Source organism: Panthera tigris, chromosome F3 (genome assembly GCF_018350195.1).
Source record: "Panthera tigris isolate Pti1 chromosome F3, P.tigris_Pti1_mat1.1, whole genome shotgun sequence".
Lineage (NCBI taxonomy): Eukaryota > Metazoa > Chordata > Mammalia > Carnivora > Felidae > Panthera > Panthera tigris.
The window spans coordinates 18,762,025-18,780,391 of record NC_056678.1 but is presented as its reverse complement, the minus strand read 5'-3'; the positions used below and the strand labels follow the sequence as shown (position 1 = coordinate 18,780,391).

Genomic DNA, 18,367 nt, shown 5'->3' with positions numbered 1-18,367 from the left:
CAAGAAGACAGAAAATATAAAAATATAAAAGGAGACAGCCCTCTCATATCTAGGTGCTTGTTTTGTGGCGGGGAGATGGCACGTGGGGGCGGGGCTAGAGGAGGAAGCGCCCCTCTGTGAGCAGGAGGTAAGTGTCTGCAGGGAGGTTCCCAGAGGTGGGGGCCCAGGAACTGGCCTATGAAGGATGAGCAGGACTTCCCAGCAGCAGAGGGGTAGAGGAGAAGAGAGAGTCCAGAGTGAAGAGAACAGAATGAGCAGAAACCAAGAGGCCTGGAAGTTCACGGCTTATTTGGGAAAGAGCACAGCCGTCCCTCCAGCCAATGGGTTACCACAGGTCAGAGAGAGAGCGGGGAGATTCTGCGGCTCAGCAGCCATGCCGCCAGGAGACCACAGTGGCAGTAAAGCCAAAGGTACAATGACTGGTGAAAGCACCTGTCACCCCTGACACTCGCTCCTGGCCAGCTGCTCCTCCCTCTTCCCAGTGCTTCCCTGTTGCCTGCCAGAAGGACCCAAGTCAAAGCCAGACACATTTTTCTGTTTAGTTTCAGTTCTTGTGTCAACAAAAAGCAAATATTCCCCACTGTCTTGTGTTCACGAGCCGGGATCGTAGAATTTCCTCAGTGGGGCCAGCTTCGGGTGACAGGAGCTGTGTTTGCTGACTCCACCATATGGTTGGCAAAGGTGAGCTCCCACCTTCCTCCTCCCAACCCAGACCCTGCCCCTCACACACTGATCGCAGCCTGGAAGCCTGTCTCAAACCACAACAATCACAGCATCTGTCTCAAACTCTGCCTATATTGCCTGGTTTTTCTCCTGGCTTCGCCTTCATTAAATATTGCCCATTTTGTCTTGACTTTGCTCCTAACTTTAACACATTGCAAACACTGTCTTTTCTTCTCTCCCCCTCTTTACCTATCACACAAATGTATTTAATCCCTACTCAATTCCTTTGCATTCCCTCTATCTTTTTTAGTGTGAGTTAAGCTGGGTTAAGAATAGGTAATAAGAGCTCTGCCTTTCTGACCAAAGCATCACGGACCGAGGAGTTGGTGCCTCAAGGTATATTAAAACTGTTTCTCTATGAAGAACCTAAACCATCTGAAGCCAACTCTTGTGTATTTAAATTCAGACTATCTCTAAGCAAGTGAGGGTTTTCCGTGAATCTACAACCTACTAAGTAGTCAACTGGTACAAAAGGCAAAAGATTCCAATCTTGGGCACCACTGACACCTGACCACCAGGCTTGCATCCATTTTTTCCTGATCATACCATGGCTTTCTGGTCCTCTCCTCAAGCACCTTTATCTTTTCCCTAATGCATCCTTTGTCTCATATTATGGTCATGGTTTTCTAATGGTTGATTTCAAGTTTAAAGATCCCTCTGCAGAGTATTGAAAGCTCCCTAAAGGAAAGATGGAAAACAGAAGTCTTAGTTGAGAATACATTATCATGCTCATAGTCATGGCAGCTTAACAGAGTGCTGTGTGCCTATCATTTAGCTAGAAGCTTTTAAATTTTTTAAAATGTTTAGTTATTTATCTTGAGAGAAAGAACAAGTTGGGGAGGGGCAGAGAGGGAAGGAGTGAGAGAGAATCCCAAGCTCCTTGCTGTCAGCACAGAGCCTGACATGGGGCTCGAACCCACGAACTGTGAGATCACGACCTGAGCTGAAATCAAGAATCAGGCACTTAACCAGTCGAGCCACGCAGGCGCCCCTTAGCTAGAAGCTTTTAAATTATTTCCCATCAGTCATCATTATAACTCAGTGACATAAATACTTCTGTCCTCATTATTTCACAAACATGGAAGAAAGCTTGGTTTTACCAAAAATTATACAACTAATAAACAGTGGAGCCAAAATTTCATTCTGCGATTGTCACATGAGCCACGCTCTTAACTAACATGTTCTACTCCCTCCAAATGCTGGAAATGGTTAATACGGTACCTTGCAGACGGTGGAAAATTAGGTAAAAGGTAGAACCATGATATAACCCCCACCTCAGTAACACAGGGAAGAAAATCAGACTCTTTCTCCAACCTTCTTGTAAGGAGGTCCGGGGGTCAAACCATGAGCCACAGACAAGCTGATTACAACCTATCTTATTTACAAATTGTGGACAAGTCTAAGGTGTAGCATTCTCATCTTGAAGTCAAAAGTGGGACCATAATTTCTGACGGGAAGACAGAAACAAGGAAGGAGGATGGGATAAGTATCCCTACCTACTGTCTGCGCGAGAGAAACCGGCACCCTAGTTGATGAGAACTGCACGTGCTCTTATATACCTTGCATTTCTGTGAAGCTGTGCTCTCCTTGCTTGTTAGAATCCTCACCTTTCCTTCCAAATGATTTTAAAACACCTGCCTTTCCCCAATTCAGCCCGGGGAAGGAGTGTGGGTACCCTCCCTCCCCAGGAGCTTGGTCTCGATGACCATGGGTTTTCAACTCACCTGCACGGGCCTGAGGTATTGCCCACTGCTGGCCTGAAGGGCAAACCCCCTTTGACAGGTGATAGCACACTTCATGTGACCTGGGCCACCAGAGGTACAGTTCACCATATCCGCATGATCAAGCAGCAATGGCGCACAGCTGCCCTGCTCCCCACAGGGCCGGTGGACACAGCTGGGGATGACAGAAACAAAAGCATCTTAGACTGACTCCAAACCAGAGGGCGACAGCAAAGACTCTGCAGCTTCCCGTCTGGAAAGTGCCTCCAAACCAAAGAGAACGATTTTTCTCCAGACCCAACACTGAACTCATCACCTCCTTCCGTATGACCTGGAACCGTGTGACATAAAATGAAAAAGAACGATAATCAGCTAACGGGTCACGAATGATTAAACGACTTCCTACGGCTCTTCCAGGAGGACAAAATGGTGACAGGACGAGGTGGGGAATGTATCCCAAGAGCTCTGGATGGCATCAGAAATGGGTAGATTAGAGAGCAATCCTCGAAATGTTTAACCACCGGTACCACTGGGTCCCAAACAATCAGAGCAGACCCAGATCAGGAGCGGATCCTGGGGGCCCCTGGTTGTGTCACACGCTGACCTTTCAGTTGTTTGATTACAGATGGATTCCAGAGGGCCCTACATGAAAGGTCTGGGGTATCTGAGATGGCAGAAAAGGAAACATTTATTCACTGATTGGTGTGGAAATATTTTTGACAACTGTAGCCATAGCACTACCCTCCACTGAACGTCCACACCGGCTAATGAGAAACGGAGCCCATGACAGGAAGAGGAAACTCACACATACTAAATCCCTGCCTTGTGCCTGACGTTGTGCTAGGTGCTTCAGGGACATCATCTCAGCAGAGCAGGACCACTGCCTAGGGCTCTAGGGCCAATCAACCAAGAATGGGTGACAGAGCTTAACTCCCCAGGTTCAGGGTGACTCAGTCTGGACCATAACAGCAGCAAGAGCAAAACGAGCATTGCCCTCTTCCCACGGCAGCAGTGTAGAGATGAAAAATTAGGGCATGGCCCCATACTGTCTGACTTTGGATCCTGGATCCGCCACTTACTACCTGTGTGTTTTGGTTGAGTTATTCATTCCCCAGTGTTTCAGCTCCTTCCCTCATAAGAGGAGGATCATAAAGGCACATATCCCACAGGGTGTTATGGTTCCCAGGCTAAATCCCCTTACTGCTCCACTGCTGGTGGCCCAAGTCCCACCCTCAGTGGCTTGTTTTCTGTTAGCAATCCATACTTTTTGGTTTTCCCATTTCTGTAGCTTTGCTCAAACTGTCGAGATTTCTAAAAGGACTTTCTTCTCCAAGAAGTCCCTTCAGGCATTTTCCTCCTGTGAACCTCCCAGGGAAATTTTAAAAATAATTTCCCTCTAACACTCCTATTACTCTATCCTATATTATAGTCATGTACGCATCTGCTTATTCTTTAATTTTTCCATCCTTGGATCTACAAGGCAATTAGGATCTGAGTATCTCCTAAGTGCTCAAACTCCCAACGAGATTATGACCTTCTCGAAGACAAATTCCGACTCTGACCCATTTTTATATTCACCATATACCTTGCGGTAGCAAACACAATAAAAGCTGGCTGACTTAAATGTGTTCGCACAGCAAAGTCAGTCAATGGCTACTAAAATGGGTAATTTGTTAAATTTTCAAATGACAGACGGGAATCCGAAACACAAAAGTATTATCATCAAACAGTCATTCAACCATCTTGCCCCTATTCATTCATTCACCAATCAACATCTACTGCACACTTACTGTTGGCAAGGTATTCGTTTGAGTACCGGGGGTACAATAAGTATCATGCCCCGAAGGAAATCATAGTCTAGTTGAGGTGACCAACTCGATATTTTCCTATATTTTCTTGTTCATGATGTTGTTGTCAGTGGTGTCAAATATTATTAGTTGAAAGGATACTGTGACTCTCATCATCGTTAATTTGCTCTACCTAGAATTCTGTTATGGTCAATGGTCCTAGAATTCTGTTAACAGCCAATGACTTTATTAAAAAGCTGGAAAATACAAGAAAGTGAAAAATTAAAGGTCACTGAATATGCACATACCACCTCGAAATAAATGAGAATTGATTTTAAAAGCACTAATCCAAGGGGTGCCTGGGTGGCTCAGTTGGTTGAGTGTCATCTGGCTCTTGGTTTCAGCTCAGGTCATGATCTCATGGTTCATGAGTTCAAGCCCCACATCAGGCTCTGTGCTGACAGCATGGAACCTGCTTGGGATTCTCTCTCTCCCTCTCTCTGCCCTTCCCCTGCCCACGCTGTCTCTCTCTCTCTCAAAATAAATAAATAAAACTTAAAAACCAAAAAAGCACTAATCCAAAAAGGATGGATTTGATCTGAATATGCAAAAGTTGCTGCCTCTTATCTTGTACCCCTAGGATTTAAGTCATATGTCAGTGACATTCTTTATCTATGCTTATTAGGTATAGGATAGAGGTATTAGAGTTGAGTGGTATGAAAGAAACTTTTTTAATCCTCTGAGTCCTGAGCATTCCCTTCAGTGGTATGGTTTCCCTCAGATTCATTCCACGGAGCGTGTTGGAGGGAGGAATATATGAATTAGGGGGTAGGGACTGTTAACTCTCAACATAAATTCCCCCAAATCCAGTGCTGATAATTGGGTATGCAGTACAGGAAATAAATCTTTGTCCCCGAGTCTTTATTGACCTCTCTGGATGAGGGATCTGAAACCTGACCATCCTCCATGGGATGAGATCAATACACCTCATTAGTGATGCTACAGAGCTCCAAGTTTCATAGATGCTGCTGCATTCCTTGATGTCCACAAGAAAGTAATATTTCTTCAGCCTGGTAAACAGAGAGTACTAGAAAACAGAGTCATTAACAGTTCTGGTTCCTGTCAGCTTGTTGCCAGGAAATTAATGTGAAATAGCACGTGCTGTTTGTCACTGACTCCAGCCAATTAATTAATCCGTGTCATCGTTGAGGACAAATGCGTGCCGAGATAAGACACAGAGCAAATACTCTGAATGAGCCTCCTTCTGTCAAGATGGGGTTCCGTTCACCGCTGTTGCTAGGCTACCGGTGTAAGAAGTCCTTCCAGCACTGGCAGCAAAGGAGGAAGAGTGAGACGGAAGAGGGGAGCACAGAAGAGGGGGAAAGTGTGGCATGAAATAAGACCAAGAAAAAAAAAAAGGCACCAAACCCAGACCTGTTTATGAAGTGAGAAATGGTTTTAGGGCAGCTGCTGCAAATTCCTTCACTAGCTTACATTTCCATTTGCTTCCTTTTTAAGGAATTTGTTTTATGAGGACGGTGTTTGTCAGGTCGTTAGCTTCTGATGGCATCTGGTACCAATTGTAGAATTCTCTCCCCTGCACCCCAACCGCCCCCCCCCCTTTCGTGTTTCTCTTCCACCGCAAACACTGCTTTTCCGAGTGGAGCTGCGTCCTCCATTTTCCCGCCCTCCCCATACCTTCTCCTTTCCACCTAGCGCTACACGAGCTCTCCTCTCAGAAGGATAATGCTAAGAGTCAAAACGGTTTGTCTTAAAACTTCCTAGGAGCTTTCTTCTTCTGGTCTTTGGACAAATGCTAACGAAAGTGGCAGGGGCGAAATCTTACAATGCCCCAGAGAGGTGGGAAGTTAGGTGTTTATCTTGGTTTGACACACAAGGAAAATTAAGCTGCTCAGGAGACTGGCCAGGGGCCACACAGCGAGTCAGAGGAAAACCCTCGGGCTGGAGCTCAGAGCCCTGGCTCTCTGGCCAGCCTAGACCACGAGGCCATCTCCCAGGGGGATGCGGCTGCTCTCCTGTTGCCTTCTTCTGAATTCAGGAGCTAGCAGCATTGGCCAGGGAGAGCCAAGAAGCTCCTCACCTCAGCAGGGCAGTCAGGGGCAAATATAGAATATTCCACGGTCCATCTTAGCTTCCAGACGTTTTCTTTTTAAATGACAGCAAATCAAGTTGTCAATATTTGTCCAGCTGCCGCCATCTGCGAGATGACCTGCTTTGCATGTTTCCTCCTTTGGCAACAGCTCCTCAGCCTTCCACCCATTTTTTCCAGATCTTTCCCCATACCCCATCACAATGTGTTCTCAGGTAAGGATATGATGAGCCCACCCAGATGTGATTCACAGGTACTTCCACATTAACAGGAGATAAAGTTTTAAGTCAAAGGGATGAGTTTTTCATGATGGAATTTTAAGTCGATAGGCCCTTAAAAATCACACTTTGTAGATGACCACCTACCCATAACTCTAGCTTTGTTTTTTTGTCTCTCCATTTCTCTGATAAGCCTTCACTCTCTCCCTTCTGGTCCTCACTCCCCAAGGTCATTGTGTTGGAGCGTTTTAAAAAATGTTTTCAGGGGTGCCTGGGTGGCTCAGTCGGTTAAGCGGCCGACTTCGGCTCAGGTCATGATCTCGCGGTCCGTGGGTTCGAGCCCCGCGTCGGGCTCTGTGCTGACAGCTTAGAGCCTGGAGCCTGTTTCAGATTCTGTGTCTCCCTCTTTCTCTGACCCTCCCCTGTTCATGCTCTCTCTCTCTGTCTCAAAAATAAATAAATGTTAAAAAAAAATTTTTTTTTAAATGCTTTCAGTGAGGAATCCCTGTACAATATGTACCTTTACTCTGGGCTATCTTCCTCTTGTACGTAACCTGCTCGTGGGCACCCAGGCGCAATCCTAATACCATCCTACTGCAGTGATGTGGGTGCTTCCTTTGTTGGTTGGGTCTGTGAGTGACGCCGGTACCTGAGAAACTTCTGTCAGCAGTTTCGTGAAGGAGCGGCCCGCAGGAGGCAGGCCTCAATCATGGTTGTACATCCGGCTCGTTTGAGCAGCTTTCAAAACACAGATACCCAGGCTTTGTCCTCTGGAGATTTTGATTCTCAAGGCTTGTGGTGGCATTTTAGCATCTGTGACTTTATAAGTTGCGCAGCGTTTGCTGCTCACCAGGAACGAAAACCGGCGCCACAAAGGTCTGGTATGTGTAACCCGAATGATATGTCAGTAAATTCCAGAAGCCAAGACTATAACATAACAAGGCCAATTCCAGGAGGAGAACCTGGTCCCACTGCTTGATTATTACATGTCAATGTATTAAGTACATATTGTCGTGTAGAAGCCATAAGATAGATCAAAAGTATGCAACACTTTTCCTGTTCTGAAGAAGCTTTCAATATAGCTGATGAGAGAATAATAAAATCATGTGTTACTGATTATAAATTCAAGGCTGTTTCAGAGAAAGTTTTATCATTGCATATGATTTGACCTCAGTGAAGGACTAGAATTTGGAAAGGCGAAAGAGATATTCTGGAAAGTTACCTCCAATGCTTGACAAACAGAACACAGGCAAGGTAGCACTCTCAGTGCTTTGACAAAATCTCCATTTCCTACCGACCACTGAGAGCTGCAGAAAATTCATTATATGTGGGTCTCCCAAGTTATAACTAACAAATTTAGAGAACCTTTAGTGAAAGGAGCCCACATCCATATTTGAAGACAGACTTACAGGCAAGTTCCCAAAGCCTGGCTCTGCCTCGTAGTGACTGGTTGGTGAGGAACAGGGTAAGGCCGACCCCAGAAAGCAGACATCATTCTCTGCAGAGGGAGCACACAGACCCCACACAGGGTACACCACGAGCTGTCCCCCAGGCTATGCCAAATCAGGCACCTCTTTTTAGTTTTACATTTCTTGAGGCCACTAGAAGGAAGTTGGCCTAGTTTCCAGCCAGGGTCCACATTTGGGATGCTGGGCAGTTACTGACAAATGGGTGAAGTCCTGGCTTTTCTGCCCACAGCTTTGGTCCAAGGATCCCCTGAGGGTCTGAGCCACCACGGAGGAATTTCACCAGACTGCAACAATACTCCAGACTCAATAAGAGTGGACAGTGAAACCTTGCTTCTCCCGTGTGAGGCCTAATGGAAATTATGTGCTAAAGACCCCATTTGCTTAAGCGTGAATTTTGGGGGGCTTGGGGGTGACTTTTAACAATGATCTTGGAGGAACCATAGCTTGTTAAAAGTAAAACGGGCCTTAAACATAATTCAACTCAAATTCCTCGTTTTAGAGATGAGGAAAATGAGCCCGAAAGAAACGATGGGGTATTCCAGAATACTAAGACTACAATATAACAACAAAGACACATTTAATTAAGCTTTGGCTCAAACTCAAAATCAGAATGACATCAGCTCATGGACTCTTCTCAAGTCAACATCCCACCCTCCCGTAAGCAGCCAGAAAAAGCTGACCACAATTTGATATCTGGAATCTAGGTTAGTTTAGGAGAAACTGTCTGGCATCTGTAACACACGTTTGACAAACAGCATGGTGTAATGGAGAAAGTAGGAGATCAAGGCCAATGTGACCTGGGTTCAGGTCTTGGCTTGCCCCTGCTTACCTCTAGGACCTTGGGTAAGTCTCTTAACTGCTCTGGCCCTCTGTCTGCAAATTTGTAAAATGATGGGTTTGAACTAGGTTCTCTTAAAGGTCCCTTCCAGCTCTAACATGATATTTAATTTCCTAGATGAGGTGATGGTGGTATTGGGGTGGGAGTACAGAAAACCCATGAATGGGCAGGATGTGGTAGAGAACAAGAAAGAGTTTCTGACCATCTTTCTTGCCCAGTGTACGTTTTTGCTTAATGTCCCAACTTTTCAGTTGCTTAGTTAAACAAAACATTGCAATTCATTTATCCAAGAAGTACCACCATTGACCAAACAGCAATCCCAGTGGTTTCTGCAGAAACAGCTCTTTTAAGGTTAAATAGTAAAGAGGATCAGATTTCTCGCCATTCCCCTACTGTGTTTTATTGATTCTTATTGAAATAAGAGGCTGTGGGCTAAGAAGGAATGTATGCTCCAGATTTGCCAGCAGATAGAAGTGCAATGTACAGAATGGAGAGTGGACTGGAAGGGACAGAGTCCTCATTAATCTTGCCTCCACCAACAACAAAACCAAATAATAATAATAGCATCCGTCCTTAGAGAGCTTTGCTGTTTCTCCAAACCAATACAAAAAGATACTGTCTCTACTCTGGCTGCCCATTCTACCTCCTCGTCACTCTGGCTCCATGTTTCTCTTTGTAGGACAGGAACAAGCATAAATGTCAAGTATATTTCCATCAGCCATCTTGGGCAAAACAGTGCTAGTGCTTTGAGGGGGCTTTTCCTCAAGTACAATACCAACTAGGAAGGGAAAATTAATTCAAGTTCTTCTCCTCTGAAGATTCTCATCTGAGAGGAAACAGAGATCTTGATAGTAATTGTTTCTTCCCTCGTGACAGAGAAATGATGAATTACTGCACTAAGCAGACTTCTTCCATTCCTGTATTTTGAAGAAAGCAGAGGTTCCCCTGCCTCTCTATTGAAGGTTCTGCCCCAAAGTTGGCCTTTTGGGAAAGGTCCATCTCTTCCTAGAATGTGACCTATTTGTAAGTTCAGGACTGGACTCTGGTGACCCCAGTACCGGGTAATTTGCTTCACTCATTTCTAATTCTGGGCACAGTTTTTTACCATGCCTGGCTGTAACACTAGAAGTCCCATCCAAATGCCCCCTGTCCTTCTAAAGAGAAACAGATTTACTTCACGCAGCCAAAAGCGCTCCCTTTCAAAATCCCTGCCTCACCAAGTTTCAGAACCCATGATTTTAATGTAGATTATAAAATATGTGGAATACCAAAGGAAGAGTCAAAACAATTGTTGGCTAATTAGTAGAGGATATGCTTCCCTAGCATTGCATCAGGGAAACAGAATCACCCATCAGAAATAACAACAATATGGGGTGCCTGGGTGGCTCAGTCGGTTAAGCATCCAACTCTCGATCTCGGCTCAGGTCACGATCTCACAGTTCATGGGTCTGAGCCCTGCATCAGGCTCTGTGCTGGCAGCGTGAGCCTGCTTGGGATTCTGTCTCTCCCTCTCTCTGCCCCTTCCCCACCTGTACTCTGAAAGAAAGAAAGAAAGAAAGAAAGAAAGAAAGAAAGAAAGAAAGAAAGAAAGAAAGAAAGAAAGAAAGAAAGAAAAACATATATGTGTGTGTGAATTATAAAAACATAAATTTTATATATATATATATATATATATACACACACACACACACACATACACATATGTATGTATATATTTCCAGTTTTCAAAGGCAGTAACCATCTCCACAGGGGGCAGTTCCTAACAAGGAGTGATCACTGGAGCACCCAAATGATTGTACTGTGGACTCTTGTCCTACCAACCCTTCATCCCTGGGTACCAATGAAACTATTAATCTGGGGGTGACCCTTCCCCAGCCACACTCATAGGCCCAGCCCGAGGACTTGTGAAACACATGTAGTCAAGTGAGGGAGCAGCACAGTCCTGCGAATGAAGATTAGTGGGCATGAGTTTCATTCCACATCATTCCTAGAACAGTTCCTACAAGGCAGGAAGAAGGGGTAGCATGACTTCTCTGTGGCTATTCATAAGCTGTGTAAACTGAGGTCTTGAGGATTTGCGAGCCAGCACCTTGAACGAGTGTGAAATTCACACATAAAAGTTAAACAGGTGTTTAACCAACTCCAATATAGTGGCCGGGGCGGGGGGCGGGGGGCGTGCAGATTCCCACACTGGGATGCCGGTAGGACGTCTGAAAATTTAACTCAATCCTGACACTACCTGCCCAGAGAAAGCATCAGATGCCACAAGTTAAGAAATCAGTCCCACTCAGGCACCAGTCACAAACCCAAGTTGTTACCTATACAGTAAAACCTTGGTTTGCGAGCATAATTTGTTTGGGAAACATGCTTGTAATCCAAAGCACTTGTGTATCAAAACAAGTATCAAGAACCATTGACTCAGCTGTGCTCATGCGATGTTCAGCATCACGTACTACTCATATTGCAAGACATCACTTGTTCATCAAGTTACAGTTTATTAGAAATGTTTGCTTGTCTTGTGGAATACTCACAGAACAAGTTACTCACAATCCAAGGCTTTACTGTACTTCTGACTGACTGGCTATAAATCAGAGGTTCAAACCTCCTCCTCAGGTTTGATTAATTTGCTAGAGCTGTTCATAGAACTCAGAGAAACATTTTACTTACTGGTTACCAGTTTATTATATATAAAGTAATAAATACAACTCAGGAATAGCCGGAAGGAGAGATACATAGGACAAGGCATGGGGAAAGGACATGGAGCTTCCATGCCCTCTCTAGGCGTGCCACCCTCCCCAGTCTCCATGTGTTCACCAACCCAGATGCTCTCAGAACACAGCCTTTTGGAATTTTATGGAGGCTTCATTACATAGGCTTGGTTGATTGATTGAACCTTCAGCCCTTTCCCACTCTCCAGAGGTCAGAGGGAAAGACTGAAAGTTCTAACCCTCTAATCATGTGTTTGGCTTCACAGACAACCAGCCCCATCCTGAAGTGTTTTTCCAAAAGTCACCTCATTCACATAACAAAAGACACCTTTATCACTCTCAACACTTAAGAAATTCCAAGGGTTTGGGAGCTTTGAGCCAGGAACAGTGGACTAAGACCAAATACCATAATAACGCAGAAGTAGAACATAAAACACGTGCTGGGCCCCTTTGGGAATCTCCCTCTCCCCCTTGGCTTCCTTTCCCCAGAAAGTTTCTGGACTCCCCAACAGAAGCTTCACGTTGTTCCCATCATCTCATAATCCGGGGATTTGTCAGTCCTTGGTTGACATCAGATTTGGAACGTTACTCCCTTCTGTTCTTTTCTTCCTCCTAGCTCTCCCACGCCTTGCAATGTCCCCGGTTTGTGTGCTTATAGAGAAATGAAGGCCCAAAGAAGGGAAGGGACTGTCCTAAAATCAGGTGATGAAACTGATGATGTAGCCAACAGCAGGAGACAGGGGTCTGGACGTTGGGCTTGCTGACACTTCAATCCCAGACTTCCTCTGCCTCCATGGTTAGAGCTACACAGAACCAGACACGGCCTGAGAGTCATTCCAACCAGAACTTATGGTCAAATCCGTCAACAGTGTCTGTCTACTTGGCAGGCTGGCAAAATGACAGAATCCTGAAAATATTGGTTTGTTTTTATTTTCTGTGCTCTCTCCGCCAGCTGCTATGAATATAGACCATAAGGACAGGGCCAGCCCTGAGCAAAATTGAGAAGCAGGTGACATTTTAAACTCAACGCTCTTTGCAGAACCACTTTTTCTATTTTTCATACTGCCCCAAGCTTCCAGATGCCTACCCTAAGTTGCATTTCAGCAGGGCCCTGGTCTATTTTTGAATTGTCAAGGTCCATAAGAGAATGGTTCTGCTATAAAAAATTGATAACAGCTTACAACACTTCTACTTCTATTAAATAGCTGTTTACTATTTTAAAGAGACCTTTGGAGATCACCAAGACTTGAAGAAAATATTTCCTAATGGTGGAATTTCAGACACCATGATAAGACATGGAGGAGTCATTATTTCAAAATTATTGTTTTGAAACTAGCCTATTCCTTAGAGGTAGACCCCAAGTCTTCGTAAGTTGTTTGTGCCTATTCATAACTTTGGACCAAAAGCTGCTACCTAACCAGTTCTAAGACCGCATCCCACCAAGAATCATCTCAGACAAGGTAATATTTTAATAAACGCTTTCTAGGATAGTCTAGCCATGCACCCATCAACACTTAAATGAGACTAAGTCCACGACCTTTTCATTTTTCCTCTATAACCCCTGAGAACAAATAGTCAAAGAGACTCAAACAGCTGACTATGCCTCCCAAAGCAGACTACTGTTGACGAGGCCATCCGTCATTGGCCAGAAGAATCAGAACCCTCACCAGCGGATTCTCCTCATTTCCTCTTATTTTATGGACAAATCATTCCGGGAAAATGAAGTTAGGCAAGAAACCTAGGGAACAATTGAGCAGCTGTAATTCTTTCTTTGCTTAAGAAACAAAAACAGATTCAGTGTTAATTTGCTAAACTGCTTTGGGGAAGAAGATAATCAAAAGAGTAGAAATGCAATACACATTTCATTTCTATAGTGCCTTTCCCAGCAAGAGAGAACACTTCCCATCATCCTGGAATATTAAAAGCAACCCCTCTGCTACAAATAAAAGATGAGGAGCCAACGCAAATGCTCTAACCTGTAGCCCCTAGAGAAAGAAAGAAAGGAGCTCTTCACTTTGTGAAGCTATCAAAAGTGAGGGGAGATCTGAATGCTCTACATAGAAATAAGCAGGCGAAGGAGAGGCCCGGCAGGTTTACAGAGGCCCAATCCAGGCAGAGGAGGAAGGGAAAAGGTTGGCATTTCAAATCTGAGCTCCAAATAACTGAAGCACAATAGGAATCGGTAAAGCAGCAGCAATGAGGGTTCCAGGGAATAATGAAGCATGAAGCAGAATGACGGATAATAGAGATGGAATGATCCTATTACCAAGGCCAAGCTCACAAACTGATTACAACGGGGATGGAATGCCAAGGCACTGAGCTGTGCTCTGGCTGCGTGCCCCTGGACTGGGGCTTGGAGGCCTTGTAATCTAGACCCAGATCTACCCAGAATCTACAGAATAACCAAGGAGAAATATTTTGACACCTGAGTCCCAACATCTCCCAAATGGAAAACACAGACGCTTCCTTCCAGAACTTCTCTGGGGATTTTAAAGTCATAAAAGTGAAGTTTGGGGCGCCTGGGTGGCTCAATCGGTGGAACGTCTGACTTCGGCTCAGGTCATGATCTCGCGGTTCGTGGGCTTGGGCCCGCATCAGGCTCTGTGCTGACAGCTCGGAGCCTGGAGCCTGCTTCGGATTCTGTGTCTCCCTCTCTCTCCGCCCCTCCCCCACTTGTGCTCTGTCTCTCAAAAATAAATACATGTAAGAAAAAATTAAAGTCATAAAAGTGAAGTTCTATGGAAAAGTTGCTCTCTTTTCTACCACATCCCTCCACCCCCAACCAGAATTCCATGCCTATAGTGAATTTTCCAAGGACAACAGAGGGTGATCCAGAAATCTTCTGTACTTGACTCACTGATGCAAGCTCTCTCTTCTCGGCAACACCTCTATCTTCTCAAGAATAACTTTCTAAGGCCAAAGCCATCTTTTTTTGTCACAGCACGAGGGTTTCATTGAAAGGGAAGTCAAAAGAGACGAGGTAACTAGGGTAAGTCAGCCTGAGATAGCATTAGCCCCTCATGTTACCAAAGTTCATAAGTTGCAGACAGGAAATTAGGGATAACTAATTGATTTTTCTCCCTGGATTATTCAGTTTTGCAGCCCCAGCTTCAGGAAACAGAATCTGTACAGACTGCCAGAGACAACAGAGTTGACTAAACTAGTACACATGTCCATAAATTTGCAGGTGTTATGCATCCTGAGACCTTCCCAACCAAACCAGATACACATTGTTCTGTGATTACTCATTTTTAAAAGCTTACTTATTTATTTTGAGAGAGAGAGAAAGAGAGAGGCAGAGAGAGAGAGAGAGAGAGAGAGAGAGCTAGCTCATGTGTGTGGGCGGGGCAGAGAGAGAGAGAGAATCCCAAGCAGGCTCCACACTGCTGGAGCAAGAGCCCAATGCAGGGGTTGAAATCACAAACCATGAGACCAAGACCTGAGCCAAAATCAAGAGTCAGATGCTCAACCAACTGAGCTATCCAGGTGCCCCATGGGATTACCCAATTTTAAAACCACCTGATCGTCTTCTTTACACAAGCATGGTTGACAAAATGTGGCAGATATGTTAATTATGTATATGTGTATTTTTACATTAAGTATAGGAGAGTCAGAGGCTGAACTCCAACACATATCCATAATAACAGCCTAATCGCAAATGTTTTAATGCAAAAGGTAAATTCTAAGAGTTGTTGCTTTGAATATAGACTCATACAAGAGCACAGTACGTGTGTTCATTACGTTTTCTTGACTCAGACTTTATGTGTTCATGCTTAGTTTGCTCTAAGTAAATAGAGAAAATGCAGATTTATGCAGAAAAAAGAAAGAAAGAAGAAAAAACCTGGGGATGACAGTGCTCTTTACAAAAATATTTTTTACTTAAAAAATAGTACCCTTTTGAATGGCCCAATCATTTAAAAAGTTAAATCATTTTAAAATTTAGTTATATAATCAATACACATGAACCTTTTCCAAAAAATTGTCTTGCATAAAGTGAAATACACACATACACATACACACACACACACACACACACACACACACACTCACACACACTTACAATATATATAACCACGTTTTACTAGACCAAAATTGCTAAAACAATGAACTCTCAATTATATAACATTATGAAAAGAATCAGAATATAGATTTTTAAAACTTTAATGAATAATAATTCCAGTTGAGCCATGGAGAAGACGGCCTTGAAGGTGGCTTAGGCTTATAATAAGGGAAAATGACTTGGGAATAGATACGGATGGATGTGGATTGCTGATAAAATGGATGTGGTGTAACTAGATAATGGACAATCGAGGGACATCCTCTGGTAAGAGGGTTGCTTAGATAATCCATCTACCAAGACAGGGGAATTTCTATGAGAAGACCTTGCTCTTAGAATCACTGCTCTTCCCTTGTGTTTTTTTCCCAAGTATAGTTTGAGGGAGGGTAGCAGGGTTTCTTGGATGATAGTAAGACATGGGTATATTTCTGAAACAGTTTTCCATTTGTATAATAGAACTTTCCTTTACTAAAAACCAATTACTTAGATTCTAGTCTTAGTTTTGCTAATCTCAAATAAGGTGAATTGGGACTAAGACTCTGAGTCTTAGTTTCCTCAACTGAAAAATGATTCCTGGCACATTGTAGGCACTTAATAATAAGTATTTTTGAATAATGAATAGTCCATCTCTTTCTGTACACAGACATACATGCACACGCGCGCGCACACACACACACACACACACACACACACACACCATACAGAAGAAGTGGTTTTACAAATCAATGTAAAACTTTTCAAAAACTTTCTTCTACTTGAGGAAAAATACAACAATGCATCCACAACGTGTATGCTTACACTTACACACATATCTACTCTATTAGACCTAAATTGTCACACGAATCTACTTTCAGTTATCCACGACAATAAAAAAGATCAAAGCATGACTATATATAGTTAACAAGAAAAAATGAGCATGAGAACAAGAGACAGAAGAAAGAACTCAGGTTTCTACAAGGACATTCATTTGAAAAGATTAATATCCCATTCAATTTTAGATTAGAATACTTGGCATTGATAAGCTATAGTTTAAGGTAAACCTCAGAACCCACTACAATTTTATATTTATGAATATCTATTACTTGTTTTCCATCTCAATCAGAATGTGTATTTATACTGAATAAGTTAATGAGGTATTTATACTTCATGTTTGCCTTGGACTTAAGAGAAGTTCAAAACATTAAAAAAAGAAAATATGCATTTTTAGTTAGGTCAATCTATTTAGAAGTTATATTGAAATGTGGTCTGAGGACTCAAGCCAGGGACTTAAAGTAAATCTTAACTGGAACAGAAAAGGCAAAGAGTACAAAGGGATTTCTTCTGGGTTATCTGACAAGAATTTTCCTGCCGCTTTGTGATACTAGAGATTCACCGTGCTCTTTTGCCAGTTAGTGTGATGTCATGCTTTCCCAGTAGATGTTAACTGGAGAGACTTGGAGGAAGAAGGGGCTTTTCTTCTTGGTTTCTACGCGCTTTCCTCTCCCAGCTTCTGCTGCACTTGATGTCTGACAGAGCGTCAATCCAATGGTGCTCACCACATAACGAGTTTCCGCGACACCCTGCACGTCTCCGCAAGTTTCGCCAGCACCATAAAGCAGCTTTCCAGCAAGTCTCAAAGGTACCCCAGTGACTGACTTCGCAGAACATTTCACCAATGCCCAGCGGATGACTTCCCAAAAAGTTTCAGCAGTTACCCAATGGCAGCTTCCTAGAAGCCCCAACAGGGACCCAGTAGGAGCTTCCTAATAAGCTTTGATCAGCACCCCAGTGGATGGCTTCCTGATTGCTGGTCCAGCCCACAAAACCTCAGCAAACTTCCCTGCCATCCAGTGTGCTATCTCTGCGCCCTCCCTAATGAGATCCAAATCACAGCCTGAGGTGGGGAGACTTCCACATTTGTTCCTTCCTCCGATACTTTTCCCTTGTTCCTAAATGGAATAGTTGCTTCCTTTACCCACCATTCTTCTAGTCATTAGGGACCTCTTTACCCCCAAGTAGCTAATCCTTTGTAGTTAATAATTATTTATATTAAACTTCCCCTATTCTAATTACTATGTCCTGACTGGACCCTGACTGGCATACAATGGAACTATAAATGGTACCAGGAGATAGATTCACAAAGGTAGGATTTGGGGATTGGTTTGGTTGTACCTACGGACTTGAGTATGTGAAGCTCCTTATCAATGAGAAATGGGATGCTGGCAATCCATAATACACAGTAGGATACTTAACAAGCATTACCTTTGGTCAAGGGTGATGAAGAGCCAACCGGAAATAAGTACCCTGGGAGCCCAAGTGGCTGCGATACTTGATGGAAGCTGTTCTCTACACCACATGTCATGTCATAGCAGCAAAAGAAAAGAAAAGCGCACTGAAAGCGGGAAGCCAACCCCTTCCTCCTGCACTGTCTCTCCATAACCCTCTCCTGACAAAACTGAACGTTGCATTAGCCAACAAAGGATAAATATTAATGAAATCCTGTTCTAGCATTACACATTCACATGCTGCGAGTGGATTTAGAGCTGGGAAGCAACAAAGTGCTAGCGGCACACCTTGTAGAAGGAAGAATGAAGACAAACAAAGATGAGAAGCGGTGTAGAAGCCACCATGGGCGGTGCTCCTGCCCGGGGCTACGTGGTGCGACAGACTCCGCATGGATCATTCCCGGTTAATCTCACAAGAATGCTATGAGGTCATTTTTCCCGGCTTCCCAGTTAAATTCCAACAATACAGAAA

At 43.9% G+C, this 18,367-nt stretch overlaps 1 protein-coding gene across 2 annotated transcripts in view; it reads right to left on the bottom strand.

Moving 5' to 3' along the window:
- Positions 1 to 18,367, bottom strand: part of PAPPA2 (pappalysin 2) — a 269,050-nt gene that overhangs the window by 82,781 nt on the left and 167,902 nt on the right. For both annotated transcript variants that reach the window (XM_042976274.1, XM_042976275.1), the window contains exon 14: positions 2,448 to 2,619. In XM_042976274.1, the coding sequence (XP_042832208.1) occupies positions 2,448 to 2,619 (172 nt within the window). The remainder of the gene's footprint in view (positions 1 to 2,447; positions 2,620 to 18,367) is intronic.